Raw genomic sequence first — 15,164 nt, forward strand, 5'->3', positions numbered from 1 at the left:
CTTGCAGATTACGGAACTGGGAGGGAGGGGCGGATCTAACCAGATAAAAAAAAAAAAAAAAAATCCAGTTCCAGCCTGGAATTGATCCCAGATATCTGGCAGGACGCCGGTCCCACTATAAGTCTATGGGGACCAGAATCCGGAGCGTAAAAATGGTGGTAGAAGGGATAAGGGGGTTAGAGCAAGCGCTTTATACTTACTATTATACTTACCAGTCTCCGGCACGGCTATAACTGCTCCTGCAGCCGCTAATTCTTCTTCCGGGGCTGCTCATTATTGCTCATTCATATTTACTCCTTCCCCCGCCCACCGACAGTCCTGGTGTCTGTGATTGGTTGCAGTCAAACACGCCCCCAGCCTGTGTGACAGCGTGTCTGACTGCAACCAATCACACATGCCAGGACGGCCGGTGGGTTGGGGAAGCAGTGCATATGGATTAGCGATAATGAGTGGCCCTGGAAGTGAATAAGAAGCTGCGGGAGCAGTGACAGCCGCGTCGGAGCCTCGGTACATATGAAGCGCTTGCTTCATTCTTATTTTATTTTCCCTTTAATTTTTTCCCGAGTTGCTGGATCCGTATTATTACCCGGAATTCCCGGGTCAGAGTCCGTCACTCAGGTACGTTTGAAACTTTGCGGATCCGGACTTTTACAGTCCAGGTCCACCCATCACTAGTCACGTCCTTTCTTGGCCAACCTCCACCTGCGTCTCAAGAAGTTGAGGGAGCTGGCAAGGGACTGACATAAAAACGAGTGTTGCAAAAAACTGACATACACTGCTTGATAAATTGGCCCCTAAGTTTAGTGTGTTGTATTAGCTCCTCACTAGAGTTGAGCGGGAAGGCAATAATCCGGGGCCAGCGGGTCATTAACAGACTTAAAAATAAGTCCGATCCGCTCCGGAATCCGCTGCCCATATAAGTCAATGGGGACCGGAATCCGGAGGGTTAAAATGTTTGTGGAGGGGCTAGGGGGCTAGCAGCGAGCGCGGCATACTCACCGAGGCGCTGTCATGGCGGCACACTCCTTCCGGGTCACGCTGTTACCTTCCAGAGCCGACAATTCAATATTCATGGTTTTCCCCGCCCACCGGCGTGTGTTGGTTGCAGCTAGACACGCCCCCATCCTGAGTGGCAGCGTGTCAGCTAACTGCAACCAATCACAGGCGCCAGGACGGCCGGTGGGCGGAGAAAGAAGTGCACTGTCGGTCACGGTGGTAAACACACTCGGCAGCACAGTTATAGCGCTCGGCTGCAGCCCCAGCCGTCGCAGAGTATCTGTGCTGTTTATCCAGTGCCCGGAGTCACACGTGCGAGGCTGCCGGGTGCTGCCAGAGCCCCTCGCACGTGTGATTCCGGTGTAAGTAAAAAAAAAAACACACACGACGTGCGGTCCCCCTAATCTTCACATCCAGCCAAGATAACGCCGGCCGGGGGCTGGTATATCCTCAGCCCGCAGCCGTCCGGTATGTCGCATCTGTTAGATGCGACATACCGGTGCGATACCGGCTCTTCCCGCCGGCGTGATGCGGTGCCAGTCGGGGTAATAGCAGGTGTTAGCAGGGGCACATAGCTGCTGCTAAACCCTAGGTTTGTGTGATGGTACAAGCGTCTATCAGATACCTGCATCACACAAACCTGTAAGTGACAGTAAATAAACACAGACCAACAGAAAAATCCTTTATTTGAAATAAAATACAAAACACTCCTCCTTCACCACTTTATTAACCCCAAACACCCTGCAGCTCCGACATAATCCACAGGAGAAGTCCCGCGGCGACACATCCGGCTCTGCTACATCTCAGAGCGAGCAGCCATAGAGCACGACCGCCCGCTCTGAGTGCAGTCTATTACTGAGCCGCGAAAAACGATGACCGCGGCAGAGACTGTCACAGGCTGGGGGGCGCGTCAGCTAGGAACCAATCACAGCTGAGAGGACGGCCGGTGGGCGGGGAAAACACGGAAAGCTGTGTGACTGCGTGCACAGGAAGAGAAAGCGCGACCCGGAAGCAAGTGTGCCACCATGACAGAGTCTGGTAAGTATGAAACGCTATTTTTTTAATTGATTTTTAACATTTTTATTAATTGCAGATTCCAGATCGTGCAGCTGGAATCCCGGGCCCGGATCAGGCCCGGGAATAGTGCTGAAACCGCGCGGATCCGGACTTTAACAGCCCGGGCCCGCTCAGCCCTACTCCTCACCATTTCTATTCTTTGTGTATCACTTCAGGCCAATTTAACATCTCTGCTTGCGGTCATTGAAAATTATACCGTAGTTTGCGTGCACATGCAAAAAACATGTCCCGGACCGGTCAGACTGTGTATGGTTCATTACAGTGTATCAGATCTCTGTAGGGTGTAAAAATAAATTGGAGAACCAAATGGCCTCTTTTAGAGAGGACTTACCTTTCTGACATGCTTTCGGATACTTTATGTATGACACAGACTTTGCACTAATGGACCATAGCGTTATTCGGAGCTGTGAAAAGAGAACGAAACAGCATATAAATATTCAGATACATCACAAGGTGCGTGTACTGCAGCCCTGGACACGGAAAACCAACGTTTGGAGAGGTTACAATTAAGACACAAGGCAAATAGCCTTAATTAAAAAATCTAGTGTTTACCTCTGTCTCCATGGTAACAGACCACAAATAAACCATGTGTAGTCTGATTCTGCAGAGCAAATTTTGATTAGTAAGAATTAGGAGACATAGGCGAGGTAATAGGATTGAAGGATGAGCTAGTTATATAACAGCTGGGAGATCACTGAGATACGTCAGCTTTTTTGAGGGAAGATGTGTTGGGGGGTGTCGAACTGGTCAGTTCTTATCAGATTAGACACCCTGGGACACCCTGTCCTTTTAGTTTAGGTTGCTTTCACACTACTTTTTTTAGCATGCGTCATGAACTTTTTTTGCTGCAAAAGCGGATCCTGTTTTTGCAAAGAAAAATGCATGCAAACGCATGTATTATTTTGCAGCATCCTGTCACTTTAAGTTTATGGGCGGGTATTGGAGTCATGTGATCCGGAGCGAGAGGAACTGAACGTTAAAAGACTGGGAGCTGACATCTGACAGCTGCGGAGGCTCGTAACCAAGGTAAACATGGGGTAACTTGCTTGGATACCCGATATTTACATTGGTTACGAGCGTCTGCAGCTGCTAGGAGCAGGGCTGCCTGCTCCCTGCACACGTAACCAAGATAAACATTGGGTAACTAAGCCCGCGGTTACCCGATATTTGCCTTAGTTACGAGCGTCCATCGCTCTCAGGCGGGGGAGAGAGGAGAGACAGGTAGGGGGGAGAGAGGGAGGTGGGAGGGAGGGAGGGGGGAGAGAGGGAGGGGGGGGGGGAGGGAAGGGGGGGGGGATGGAGGGGGGGAGAGGGAGACTGACCACGCGAGGCTGGTTTCTGTGCATGCTCAGTAGAGCAAGCAGGATCCTGTCTATCAGCATGCCAGCGTTCACATACGTTTGCGTGCTGTTTAGTCAGGATCCAGCAATTTGCAGTATTTGGCTGCAGCTCAAAAACGCTACAAGTAGCGTTTTTAAAAAGAGTTAAAAAACTGCAACTCACTGGATCCTCACTATAACGCACGCAAACGCAGGTGAACGCATGTTGACGCGAGTCCATTGCAAATGCATTAAAATGAAAACGCATTTGGGCTATGTGCGCACGTTGCGTAAATTCATGCAGTTACGCTGCGCTTTGCAGCGCAGCGTAACTGCATGCGTCCTGCGCCCCCTGCACAGTCTATGGAGATTGTGCAGGGGCCGTGCGCACGTGGCGTCTCAGAGCGCAGCGCTTCGGCTACTGCCGAAGCGCTGCGCAAAAAGAAGTGACATGTCATTTCTTCCGTGCGCTTTGCCGGCAGCTCCTGCTCTGTCTATGGCAGGAGCTGCAGGCAGAGCGCACGTTCTCGCCGGCACCATGCGCTTCAGAACGGAGCTTTTCAGCTGCGCTCTGAAGCGCACCTTACGGTGCTGGGCTAGTACGCAACGTGCGCACATACCCTTGCATTGGATCCGTTTTTGCATTAAAAAAAACGTTCATGACGGATGTTAAAAAAACGTAGTGTGAAAGCAGCCTTACTTGATGTCTTAAAATGACAAATTTAAAGCCCCTTTTCTTATACCTCTGTATTGGTTTTGTTACTCTGCTACTCCTCCTGGACATTTATGACAATTGGATAGTCATTCCTCTTGGCAGCCGGATGTGAACCTGCACATTCTGGCTTTATTAGGACTGTTTGGATAGGGTCAAGGCTTTGCAAGGACACATCTGAAATTGTAACACCCTGTTATAACAGTAAGGCGCAGAACAATGTAGAGCTCTAAGACAATTATGGGGTATGTACAGTGGCTACGGAGAGTATTCAGACTCCTATAAATTTTTCACTCTGTTTCATTGCAGCCATTTAGTAAATTCAAAAAAGTTCATATTCTTTTACTCATTAATGTACACTCTGTACCCCATCTTGACAAAAAAAAACAAATTTAAAAATTTGCAAAAATTTCTATAACAAGAAAAACGGAACTATCACATGGTGATAAGTATTCAGACCCTTTGCTCAGACACTCATATTTAAGTCACATGCTGTCCATTTCCTTGTGATCTTCCTTGAGATGTTCTCCTCCTTTACTGGAATCCAATTGTGTTTAATAAAACTGATAGGACTTGATTTGGAAAGGCGCACACCTGTCTATATAAGACCTCACCGCTCACAGTGCATGTCACACCAAATGAGAATCATGAGGTCAAAAGTACAGCCCAAGGAGCTCAGAGACAGAATTGTGGCAAGGCACAGATCTGGCCAAGGTTACAAAAGAATTTATGCAGTACGCAAGGTTCCTAAGAGCAGAGTGGCCTCCATAATCCTTAAATGGAAGAAGTTTGGGACCACCAGAACTCTTCCTAGACCTGGCCGTCCAGCCAAACTGAGCAATCGTGGGAGAAGAGCCTTGGTGAGAGAGGTGAAGAAGAAGCCTAAGATCACTGTTGCTGAGCTCCAGAGATGCAGTAGGGAGATAGTTGACTTTGTGGAACTTTCTCCCATCACTGCAGCCCTCCACCAGTCGGGCCTTTTATGGCAGAGTGGCCGTACAGAAGCCTCTCCTCAGTGCAAGACATGTGAAAGCCCACATAGAGTTTGCAAAAAAACATTTGAAGGACTCCCAGACTATGAGAAATACCATTCTTTGGTCTGATGAGACGAAGATAGAACTTTTTGGTGATAATTCTAAGAGGTATGAGTGGAGAAATTCAGGCACTGCTTATCACCTGCCCAATACAATCCCAACAGTGAAACATGGTGGTGGCAGCATCATGCTATGGGGGTGTTTTTCAGCTGCAGGGACAGGACAACTGGTTGCAACTGAAGGAAAGATGAATGCGGTCAAGTACAGAGATATCCTGGAAGAAAACCTCTTCCAGAGTGCTCTGGACCTCAGACTTGGCCGAAGGTTCACCTTCCAACAAGACAATGACCCTAAGCACACAGCTAAAATAACAAAGGAGTGACTTCAGAACAACTCTGTGACCATTCTTGACTGGCCCAGCCAGAGCCCTGACCTAAACCCAATTGAGCATCTCTGGAGAGACCTGAAAATGGCTGTCCACCAACGTTCACCATCCATCCTGATGGAACTGGAGAAGATCTGCAAGGAAGAATGGCCGAGGATCCCCAAATCCAGGGGTGAAAAACTTCTTGCATCATTCCCAAGAAGACTCATGGCTGTACTAGCTCCAAAGGTGCTTCTACTCAATACTGCGCAAAGGGTCTGAATACTTATGACCATGTGATATTTCAGTTTTTCTTGTTTAAAAAAAGTTGCAAAAATTCTACATTTGTTTTTTTTCTGTCAAGATGGGGGATGGGGGGCAGAGTGTACATTAATGAGAAAAGTATGAACTTTTTTGAATTTACCAAATGGCTGCAATGAATAGTGTGACAAATTTAAAGGGGTCTGAATACTTTCTGTACCCACTGTATTTACTAAAGCAAACATGTCAGGAGAACAAACCAGTCATTTTATAGGAATATTGATACCTTGGGAATATTGGAAAAAATATAAATAATAAATAAATGACAGGATTTTTCAAGGCAGTTTGGAGTTTCCATGTAGGAAGGTTATGTCGAACCACAGAACATTTGGGAATTTGCAGAGGGAACTATTCTCAGCTCTTTGGGGAGCTCATGTGCGAGCCCACACTCTGCGCCCACTCTGTGTGACCTCAGCAGCTGCATAGCTCAGATGCCGCGATTTAAAACAGACATATTAACCATCGTTTCCTGGCTTATGTTTGATTAATAGGGCCCCAACCCTACCAGAGAGAACTATGGGAAATGCCAACACGACGGTTGGGATGCACTTGTGTCCTGAAGGAATCTTAACCTCTGTCGTAAAGCCAAGGAGCAAAATAAAAGGAAAAATAAATAAAATATATAGAAACTCAAATACCAAAACAATGGAAAAGTGGTACGGTTCTACATCGGAGCATAGAAAAACAAGACTATGTGCACACGTTGCAGATTTGATGCAGATATTTCTGCACCAAATCTGCATCTACTGGCAGGAAAAATTATGCGTTTTTTTCTATGCATTTTTATTATCATTGCTTTCAATGGGGAAACCGCATCCAAAAATACAGAAAGAATTGATATGCCGATGTTTTCTGAAACCAAATGTGCAAAGAAAAAATCCTGAAGATATGCACATTATTTCAGGATTCTCATTGACTTTGCTGGCATAAGACTGAATAGGATAACTGAAGTGAGCACTAATATATATATATGAGTGCAAGCCAAAAATACATACTATATATAAGAATAAGGCTGCACATCAAACTTAGATAATGGTATAATGCCTCAAGCATATGGAAAAATATTGGAATATACAATGAAAAATGCTACTTGCTAATTTGAACATGTGAATAATGAATTGCATACCTGCTATGAATATTAGGAAAAAGGAGATATTTAGCAATCGCATTGATCAATGTAACTGAGCCCCAAAACCTCGTCAAGGTATATCTCTATATTGGGGTCCCTAGCTATGTGACCCTAACTGTGTGTCATCTCATTGCAATTAAAAACTGCTATGGATGGAGAGGGGTAACTAAGGACTTTCTTATATAGGAGATGGAAAAAACATGGCCGAAAGGGGCGGAGCTGTGTTCACATTCAGAAAAAAAACTACATATAACTGAATAGGATAACTGAAGTGAGCACTAATATATATATATATATATATATATATGAGTGCAAGCCAAAAATACATACTATATATAAGAATAAGGCTGCACATCAAACTTAGATAATGGGATAATGCCTCAAGCATATGGAAAAATATTGGAATATACAATGAAAAATGCTACTTGCTAATTTGAACATGTGAATAATGAATTGCATACCTGCCATGAATATTAGGAAAAAGGAGATATTTAGCATTTTCCTAATATTCATAGCAGGTATGCAATTCATTATTCACATGTTCAAATTAGCAAGTAGCATTTTTCATTGTATATTCCAATATTTTTCCATATGCTTGAGGCATTATACCATTATCTAAGTTTGATGTGCAGCCTTATTCTTATATTTGCTGGCATAAGGACTTCCTTGTAGATTTTATAAAATCAGCAAGCAAAAACGCATGAAAAAAAACTGAAAAATACAACGTGTGCACACAGAGTAAAGGTTTCCATTAATTTATAATCTGACATCTATCAGGTGCCAGATTACAGTAATTTCATTGTGTTATTAGATTTGATTTTGTTTCCCCGTTACCGCCTGTTTAGTGACATAAAACGTACAATCTAAGAAAATGTTATACAAATATTCTACAGTTATATTGTGTTTTCAGATAGCACCTGTTCAGACTTGTTGGATGTGCGGGTCAGTCTTTTTGATATATTTGTAGTGCGTTTCTTTCTGATTGAGCACTCCGCCCTATAATCAGGCTGTGTCCATCCTCCTTTATGGCAGAATCCTTTCTGCCCAGACATGTAGGTTTTTATCCCAGATAGAGGCATTTAAGTTAGGGTCCTGGTATATTAGAGATTACCTTGTCGTTGGTTATCGGGTTCACAAGCATTGGCCAATACATAAGCTAAGTATCTCTTTTTTTCAAATATTCCTAAAGCAGTAATGTAATACCAGAGTGCCCTTATTCATTGTTAGCATTCTAGAGTGCAGCTGTATGTAATTTGCACCTATACAGATTGCAAGGCATCACTTACCACAATTCAAAAAGTGAAAAAAACAAAAGAGAAATTTAAATAAAATATTTGGTACATCATCATCAAGGCATAAGTTTTTCTAGGTTCACACGAATACATTTTTTTTTTTTTTTTCTTCTTTAAGTAAAATGGTAGGTTATTCCAAACATCTTGGAGAGCTAACCACAGATCTTCTGATCTCAACATCACAGAATCTATCTGGGATTACATGAAGACAACTTTCGCAAGCCTACATCCAAAGAGGATCTGTCGTTAGTTTTCCCAAGATGTTTAGAAAACCCAGAAGGAAAAAGAAGTAAACAAAAAAAAAAAACACCTCTATATTGCTGTCATGACATGTTTTATCTTTTGGAACAGGTATCAAAACCAAGACATTAGTTTCCCACTGCCCTGAGGAAGTCTGCTTACATCAGTGGTACACGTGGGGCTCCGTCACCCATTGGACCCCCGTTTATGGTATATTTGACTCTACCATAGTTATTTACTATCGTAATCCCTAACCCTTATGTAACACCGCTGGCATTCTTGCACTCCACATGGCAGGCACACCGACACACTCACCGCCCCGGACGTCCACCTGTTCCTTTTGCAGTCCACTCTGCATCTATCTGCTCCAAGGGCCTGCGCACGCCATGCACGTCCCCTAGGAGCACACTAAAGGCAGTGCACACTCTGGAAGTGTTACCAGCCAATGGTTGAAAGATATTAGGAATTTAAGGCACTCTCCCTCTTGGGAATACCTGAGCAACTTCTGTATTGTGAGATTCCTCACTTGCTAGTTAGTTGTCAGTCTCTGTGATCTTGTGCCTGAACCCAAACCTCTCCTGCGGGTTTGAATTCGAACCTGTCCAGTCTGCCTGTACCAGATTCTGTCCTGCCAGCCTGAACCCGAACCTGTCCAGTCTGCCCGAACTTGTGTCCATCCTGCCATCCTGACACAATCCACCGTCTTGTCTAAACCAGTCCCTCTACCAACACTGCCTGTGATCGTGAACCAGTCCTGCCTGCTACCCCGAGCCTCATACGTGCGTCCCTGACCCCAAGGGGCAGCTGCTGCAGTATCGGAGACTGCCCTGGGGTGGTACCTGGTGTCTACTGGCAGCCAAGTTCAACCTCATTCTTAAGAATAATCTTTATTACATTGGCCATTGGTCCATGTACAGTACAGACCAAAAGTTTGGACACATCTTCTCATTCAAAGAGTTTTCTTTATTTTCATGACTCTGAAAATTGTAGATTCACATTGAAGGCATTAAAACTATGAATTAACATGTGGAATAAAATACTTAACAAAAAAGTGTGAAACAACTGAAAATATGTCTTATATTCTAGGTTCTTCAAAGTAGCCACCTTTTGCTTTGATTACTGCTTTGCACACTCTTGGCATTCTCTTGATGAGCTTCAAGGGGTAGTCACCGGAAATGGTTCTCACTTCACAGGTGTTGCCCTGTCAGGTTTAATAAGTGGGATTTCTTGCCTTATAAATGGGGTTGGGACCATCAGTTGTGTTGTGCCGATGTCTGGTGGATACACAGCTGATAGTCCTACTGAATAGACTGTTAAGGGTGCTTTACATGCGGCGACATCGCTAGCGATTGCGATGAAAGGAAAGAAGCGATGGGGGACAGCATAAAGGACCAGGAGGGAGAATAACGGACTCCAAAAAGCCCGCCCCCGTGACTATAAAAAAAGATTGCCATACAAAAATGTAAGACTTTATAAAGTCTTTATTTTGGTCTTACAGGGGGCACAATAACAACAGGAACCTTGCTAGAATGCAGGACAGGAGCTGCAGAGGGGGAATCTTTTAGGTTTTGTGCAAAATTTAAGCTGACAGGTTCCCTTTAAGTATGTCATTCCACATGTGTTAATTAATAGTTTTGATGCCTTCTATGTGAATCTACGATTTTCAGAGTAATGAAAATAAAGAAAACTCTTTGAATGAGAATGTGTGTCCAAACTTTTGGTCTGTACTGTATATCATATCTGTCCAGGTCAGGGCCTGTTTACTTTACTGTGAGTTACAGCCATGAAGGTTATTTTTTCTTGCACACCTTGTTCTGCTTTTAAAGTTGTTTTTTTAAATCTTGCCTGCTTTTGTTTGTAGTTATATTATGTTGCATTAATAAAGAAATTTGAGTTTATACTATTCTAAAGGGCACCTTACACGCTGCGAGATAGCTAGCGAGCGTACCCGTCCCCATCGGTTGTGCGTCACGGGCAAATAGCTGCCCGTGATGCACAACATCACTAACACCTGTCACACCATACTTACCTGCCAAGCGACGTCGCTGTGGCCGGAAAACCGCCTCCTTTCTAAGGGGGCGGTTCGTTCGGCGTCAGTTACGTCACTAAGCGGCCGCCCAATAGAAGCGGAGGGGCGGAGATTAGCGGGATGAACAGCCCGCCCACCTCCTTCCTTCCTCATTGCGGGCGGCCGCAGGTACGAGGTTTTTCCTCGTTCCTGCGGTGTCACACGTAGCGATGTGTGCTGCCGCAGGAACGACAAGCAACCTGCGTCCTGCAACAGCAACGATATTTGTGATTAGAACGACGCGTCAACGATCAATGATAAGGTAAGTAATTATGATCATTAACGGTCGTTCGTGCGTTTCACATGCAACGCCGTTGCTAACGAGTCCGGATGTGTATCACGAATTTGGTGACCCCAACGACATCTCATTAGCGATGTCGTTGCGTGTAAAGCGGCCTTAACACTATCTGGGATGTGACCTAATTACATGCTGATGTATCCTGTGCTTTCTTGGGTCTACATGTTTCTTTGCACCAGCTTTTTTTCCATTCTTGTGATTTATATACAATGATATTCCATGGTGCCCAACACAATAAATGCAATATTAATCCTCATCAATATTTTTTTTTTTTCAACTGCAGAGTCCTCAGTGATTGATACAGAAAAGATGGAAGTAAACAGCAGCTTTCGAGACTACTCCAGCCTCTTCATCAGGCATGCTATAACACAAAATCTGAAGAGTCAGAGATTTATACACAACAGGACATAGAATGGAGCAGTAAATAAGAGGTGACGTGAAGCAGAACGATCAGTATGCGAAGGGGACAAACAGTTGTGGCAGTAAATATTGCAGCAGTTTATAGATAAGGAGTGTGAAAGTTTTATTGACCTCTGATTGAGGTCTGGTCCACAGTTGTGATGCCCCCAAATGCTCTGAGGAGCACATTCGTTAAAACTGCAAAGCCTTCATGGAAAATACAAGAATTGATGCCAATTCTGTGTCTAAGCTTACAAAATTTATCCTCACAGATAATTACTTTACATTTGATAACATATACAGTGGGGAAAAAAGTATTTAGTCAGCCACCAATTGTGCAAGTTCTCCAACTTAAAAAAATGACAGCGGCCTGTAATTGACATAATAGGCAGACCACAACTAGGAGAGACAAAATGAGAAAACAAATCCAGAAAATCACCTTGTCTGATTTGGCAAGATTTTTTTGCAAATTATGGTCGAAAATAAGTATTTAGTCATCTAAAAACATGCAAGATTTCTGGCTCTCACAGACCTGTAACTTGTTCTTTAAAGAGGCTCCTCTGTCCTCCACTCATTACCTGTAGTAATGGCCCCTGTTTGAACTTGTTATCAGTATAAAAGACACATGTCCACAACCTCAAACAGTCACACTGCAAACTCCACTATGGTGAACACCAAAGAGTTGTTTTTATGGACACCAGAAACAAAATTGTAGCCCTACACCAGGCTGGAAAGAGTGAATCTGCACTAGGCAAGCAGCTTGGTGTGATGAAATCAACTGTGGAAGCAATAATAAGAAAATGGAAGACATAAGACCACTGATAATCTCCCTAGATCTGTGGCTGCACGCAACATCTCAGCCCGTGGGGTCAAAATGAATACAAAAATGGTGAGGAAAAATTCCAGAACCACACAGGGGGGGACCTAGTGAATGACCTGCATAGAGCTGGGACCACCATAACAAAGGCTACCATCAGTAACACACTACGCCACCAGGGACTAAGATCCTGCAGTGCCAGATGTGTCCCCCTGCTTAAGCCAGTACATGTCCGGACCTGTCTGAAGTTTTCTAGAGAGCATTTGGATTATCCAGGAGAGTATTGGAAGAATGTCATATGGTCTGATGAAACCAAAATAGAACTGTTTGGTAGAGACACATCTCATCGTGTTTGGAGGAAACAGAATGCCGAGTTGCATGAAAAGAACACCATACCTACTGTGAAGCATGGGGGTGGCAACATCATGCTTTGGGGCTGCTTCTCTGCAAAGGGACCAGGACGACTGATCCGTGTACATGGATGAATGAATGGGTCCATGTTTCTTGAGATTTTGAGTATAAACCACCTTCCATTGACAAGGGCATTGAAGATGAAATGTGGCTGGGTCTTTCAGCATGATAATGATTTAAAGCACACCACCAAGGTAATGAAGGAGTGGCTGCATAAGAAGCATACGAAGGTCTTGGAGTGGCCTAGCTAGTCTTCAGATCTCAACCCCATAGAAAACTTTTGGAGGGAGTTGAAAGTCCGTGTTGCCCAGTGACAGGCCCAAAACATCACTGCTCTAGAGGAGATATGCATGGAGGATTGGGCCTCCATCAACAGTGTGTGCCAACATTGTGAAGACTTACAGAAAACGTTTGATCTCTGTAATTGCCAACAAAGGATATAGAACAAAATAGTGAGATGAACTTTGGTTATTGACCAAATACTTATTTTCCATCATAATTTGCAAAAACAAATCTTGCCAAATGAGACCAGGTGATTTTCTGATTTTCTGGTTTTGTTTTCTCATTTTGTCTTTCATAGTTGTGGTCTACCTATGATGTCAATTAAAGGCAAATCTCTTTTTAAGTGGGAGAACTTACACAATTGGTGGCGAATACTTTTTTTCCCCACTGTACAGCTCTGGCAAAAATTAAGCGACCACTGCAAAATTTTCATTTTTTTCTGATTTTTCTCTTTATAGGTATAATTTTTGCGTAAAATGTAAATTGTTCTTTTATTCTATAAACTACTGACAACGTCTCCCAATTTCCAAGCAAAAAATTTCATAATTATTTTTTGAAAATGAGAAATGGTCAAACTAACAAAACAATGCATTGCTTTCAGACCTCAAATTTGCAAAATTTGGTGGAGGATCGGCGATGATCTGGGGATGCTATCGCAAGGCTGGAATTGGGCAGGTTAATCTTTGCGAAGGGCGTATGAATGAAGCCGCATACAAGTTTATCCTGGAAAAACTGTTGCTTCCTTCTGCTCAGGCAATGTTCCCCAACTCTGAGGACTATTCTTTTCCAGCAGGACAATGCGCCATGCCACACAGCTTGGTCAATGTGTGGATGAAGGACCACCACATCAAAACCCTGTCATGGCCAGCCCAATCTCCAGACCTGAACCCCATTGAAAACCTCTGGAATGTAATCAAGATGTATAGTCACATTCCATCAAAAAAAAAAAGAACTGCTTACATTTTTGCGCCAGAAGTGGCATAAGGTCACCCAAAAGCAGTGTGAAAGACTGGTGGAAAGAATGCCAAGACGCATGAAAGTTGTGATTAAAAATCATGGTTATTCCACAAAATATTGATTTCTGAACTCTTCTGGAGTTAAATCTAATCTTTTTCATAGGTGATGAATATTTAAGTCTTGGATATCCACTTATGGTTCAGTTTGTGATATAGATGTCACCTTCTGTGAAAAATAAGGTCTAGTAAAACCAGAAAGCAAAAGCAGATGTAAAGGGGGCTTTACACGCTACGACATCGCTAATGCGAACTCGTTGGGGTCACAGAATTTGTGACGCACATCCGGCCGCATTAGCGATGCCGTTGTGTGTGACACCTATGAGCGATTTTGCATCGTTGCAAAAATGTGCAAAATCGCTCATCGGTGACATGGGGGTCCATTCTCAAAAATCGTTCCTGCGGCAGCACACATCGCTCCGTGTGACACCGCAGGAACGAGGAAGCTCTCCTTACCTGCCTCCCGACAGCAATGCGGAAGGAAGGAGGTGGGCGGGATGTTACGTCCCGCTCATCTCCGCCCCTCCGCTTCTATTGGGCGGCGGTTCAGTGACGCAGAACGCACCGCCCCTTAGAAAGGAGGCGGTTCGCCGGTCACAGCGACGTCGCTGGGCAGGTAAGTAGTGTGACAGTTCGGGGCGATGTTGTGCGGCACGGGCAGCGATTTGCCAGTGTTGCACAACAGATCGGGGCAGGTACCCACGCTAGCGATATCGGGACAGATATCGCAGCATGTAAAGCGGCCTTAAGCCTACCTTTATTTTATAATTTTTTAAATATTTATTTATACAAAAGTGTAAAAAAAAAAAAAAAGAAAAAAAAACACACCTTTGGGTGATCTCTGCTCATGAGGCAAACATGAAAAACTCAGACGTTTATTGAAAGAAAAAAAAATTTTGCTTAGTCCCATGAAATTCCAGGTATCCAGATATCGTAACCATTGTCTCCCAAGGAGACTTTCAGCTGCTGTTTTGGAGGAAAAACTGTAAAAGAAAGCTAATGTGTTTCTAAAATAAGAATGTCAAACAGCTGAGAAATATAAAAGTATTGAGACGGTAATGTGATGAACGGCCCCTGCCATTGGTGCAATGCGACAGAGTGGACGCGGCTTTGACAGTCGGCGGCAGGTGTGAGCGGCGGGTGATTTTCACCGTACAAGAATCACTTCTCCAGAACCTGCCTTCTCAAGTGACTGTCAGATTGTGTCCCAGACTTGACTGGGTCACACAGGCCCTTTACATAGCTGCGTCTGTCAGCACGGGATTTCGACGGATTATATTCCTGCACATTCCTCGACACAAAGCATTTCAGTCAATGCAAGTCGTTGGCAATTACAATGGATTTTTATTCCTTGCCCGGTGCCAGTGGGTACGAGTGATGTTTCGCACAGCG

General features: G+C 44.2%; 1 protein-coding gene across 1 annotated transcript in view; it reads right to left on the reverse strand.

Moving 5' to 3' along the window:
• Positions 1–15,164, reverse strand: part of WRAP73 (WD repeat containing, antisense to TP73) — a 73,878-nt gene that overhangs the window by 18,602 nt on the left and 40,112 nt on the right. Inside the window, exon 4 of the mRNA XM_075329393.1 lies at positions 2,405–2,477. Within this exon, the coding sequence (XP_075185508.1) occupies positions 2,405–2,477 (73 nt within the window). The remainder of the gene's footprint in view (positions 1–2,404; positions 2,478–15,164) is intronic.

Source organism: Anomaloglossus baeobatrachus, chromosome 11, assembly GCF_048569485.1.
Source record: "Anomaloglossus baeobatrachus isolate aAnoBae1 chromosome 11, aAnoBae1.hap1, whole genome shotgun sequence".
NCBI classification, from domain to species: Eukaryota; Metazoa; Chordata; class Amphibia; order Anura; family Aromobatidae; genus Anomaloglossus; species Anomaloglossus baeobatrachus.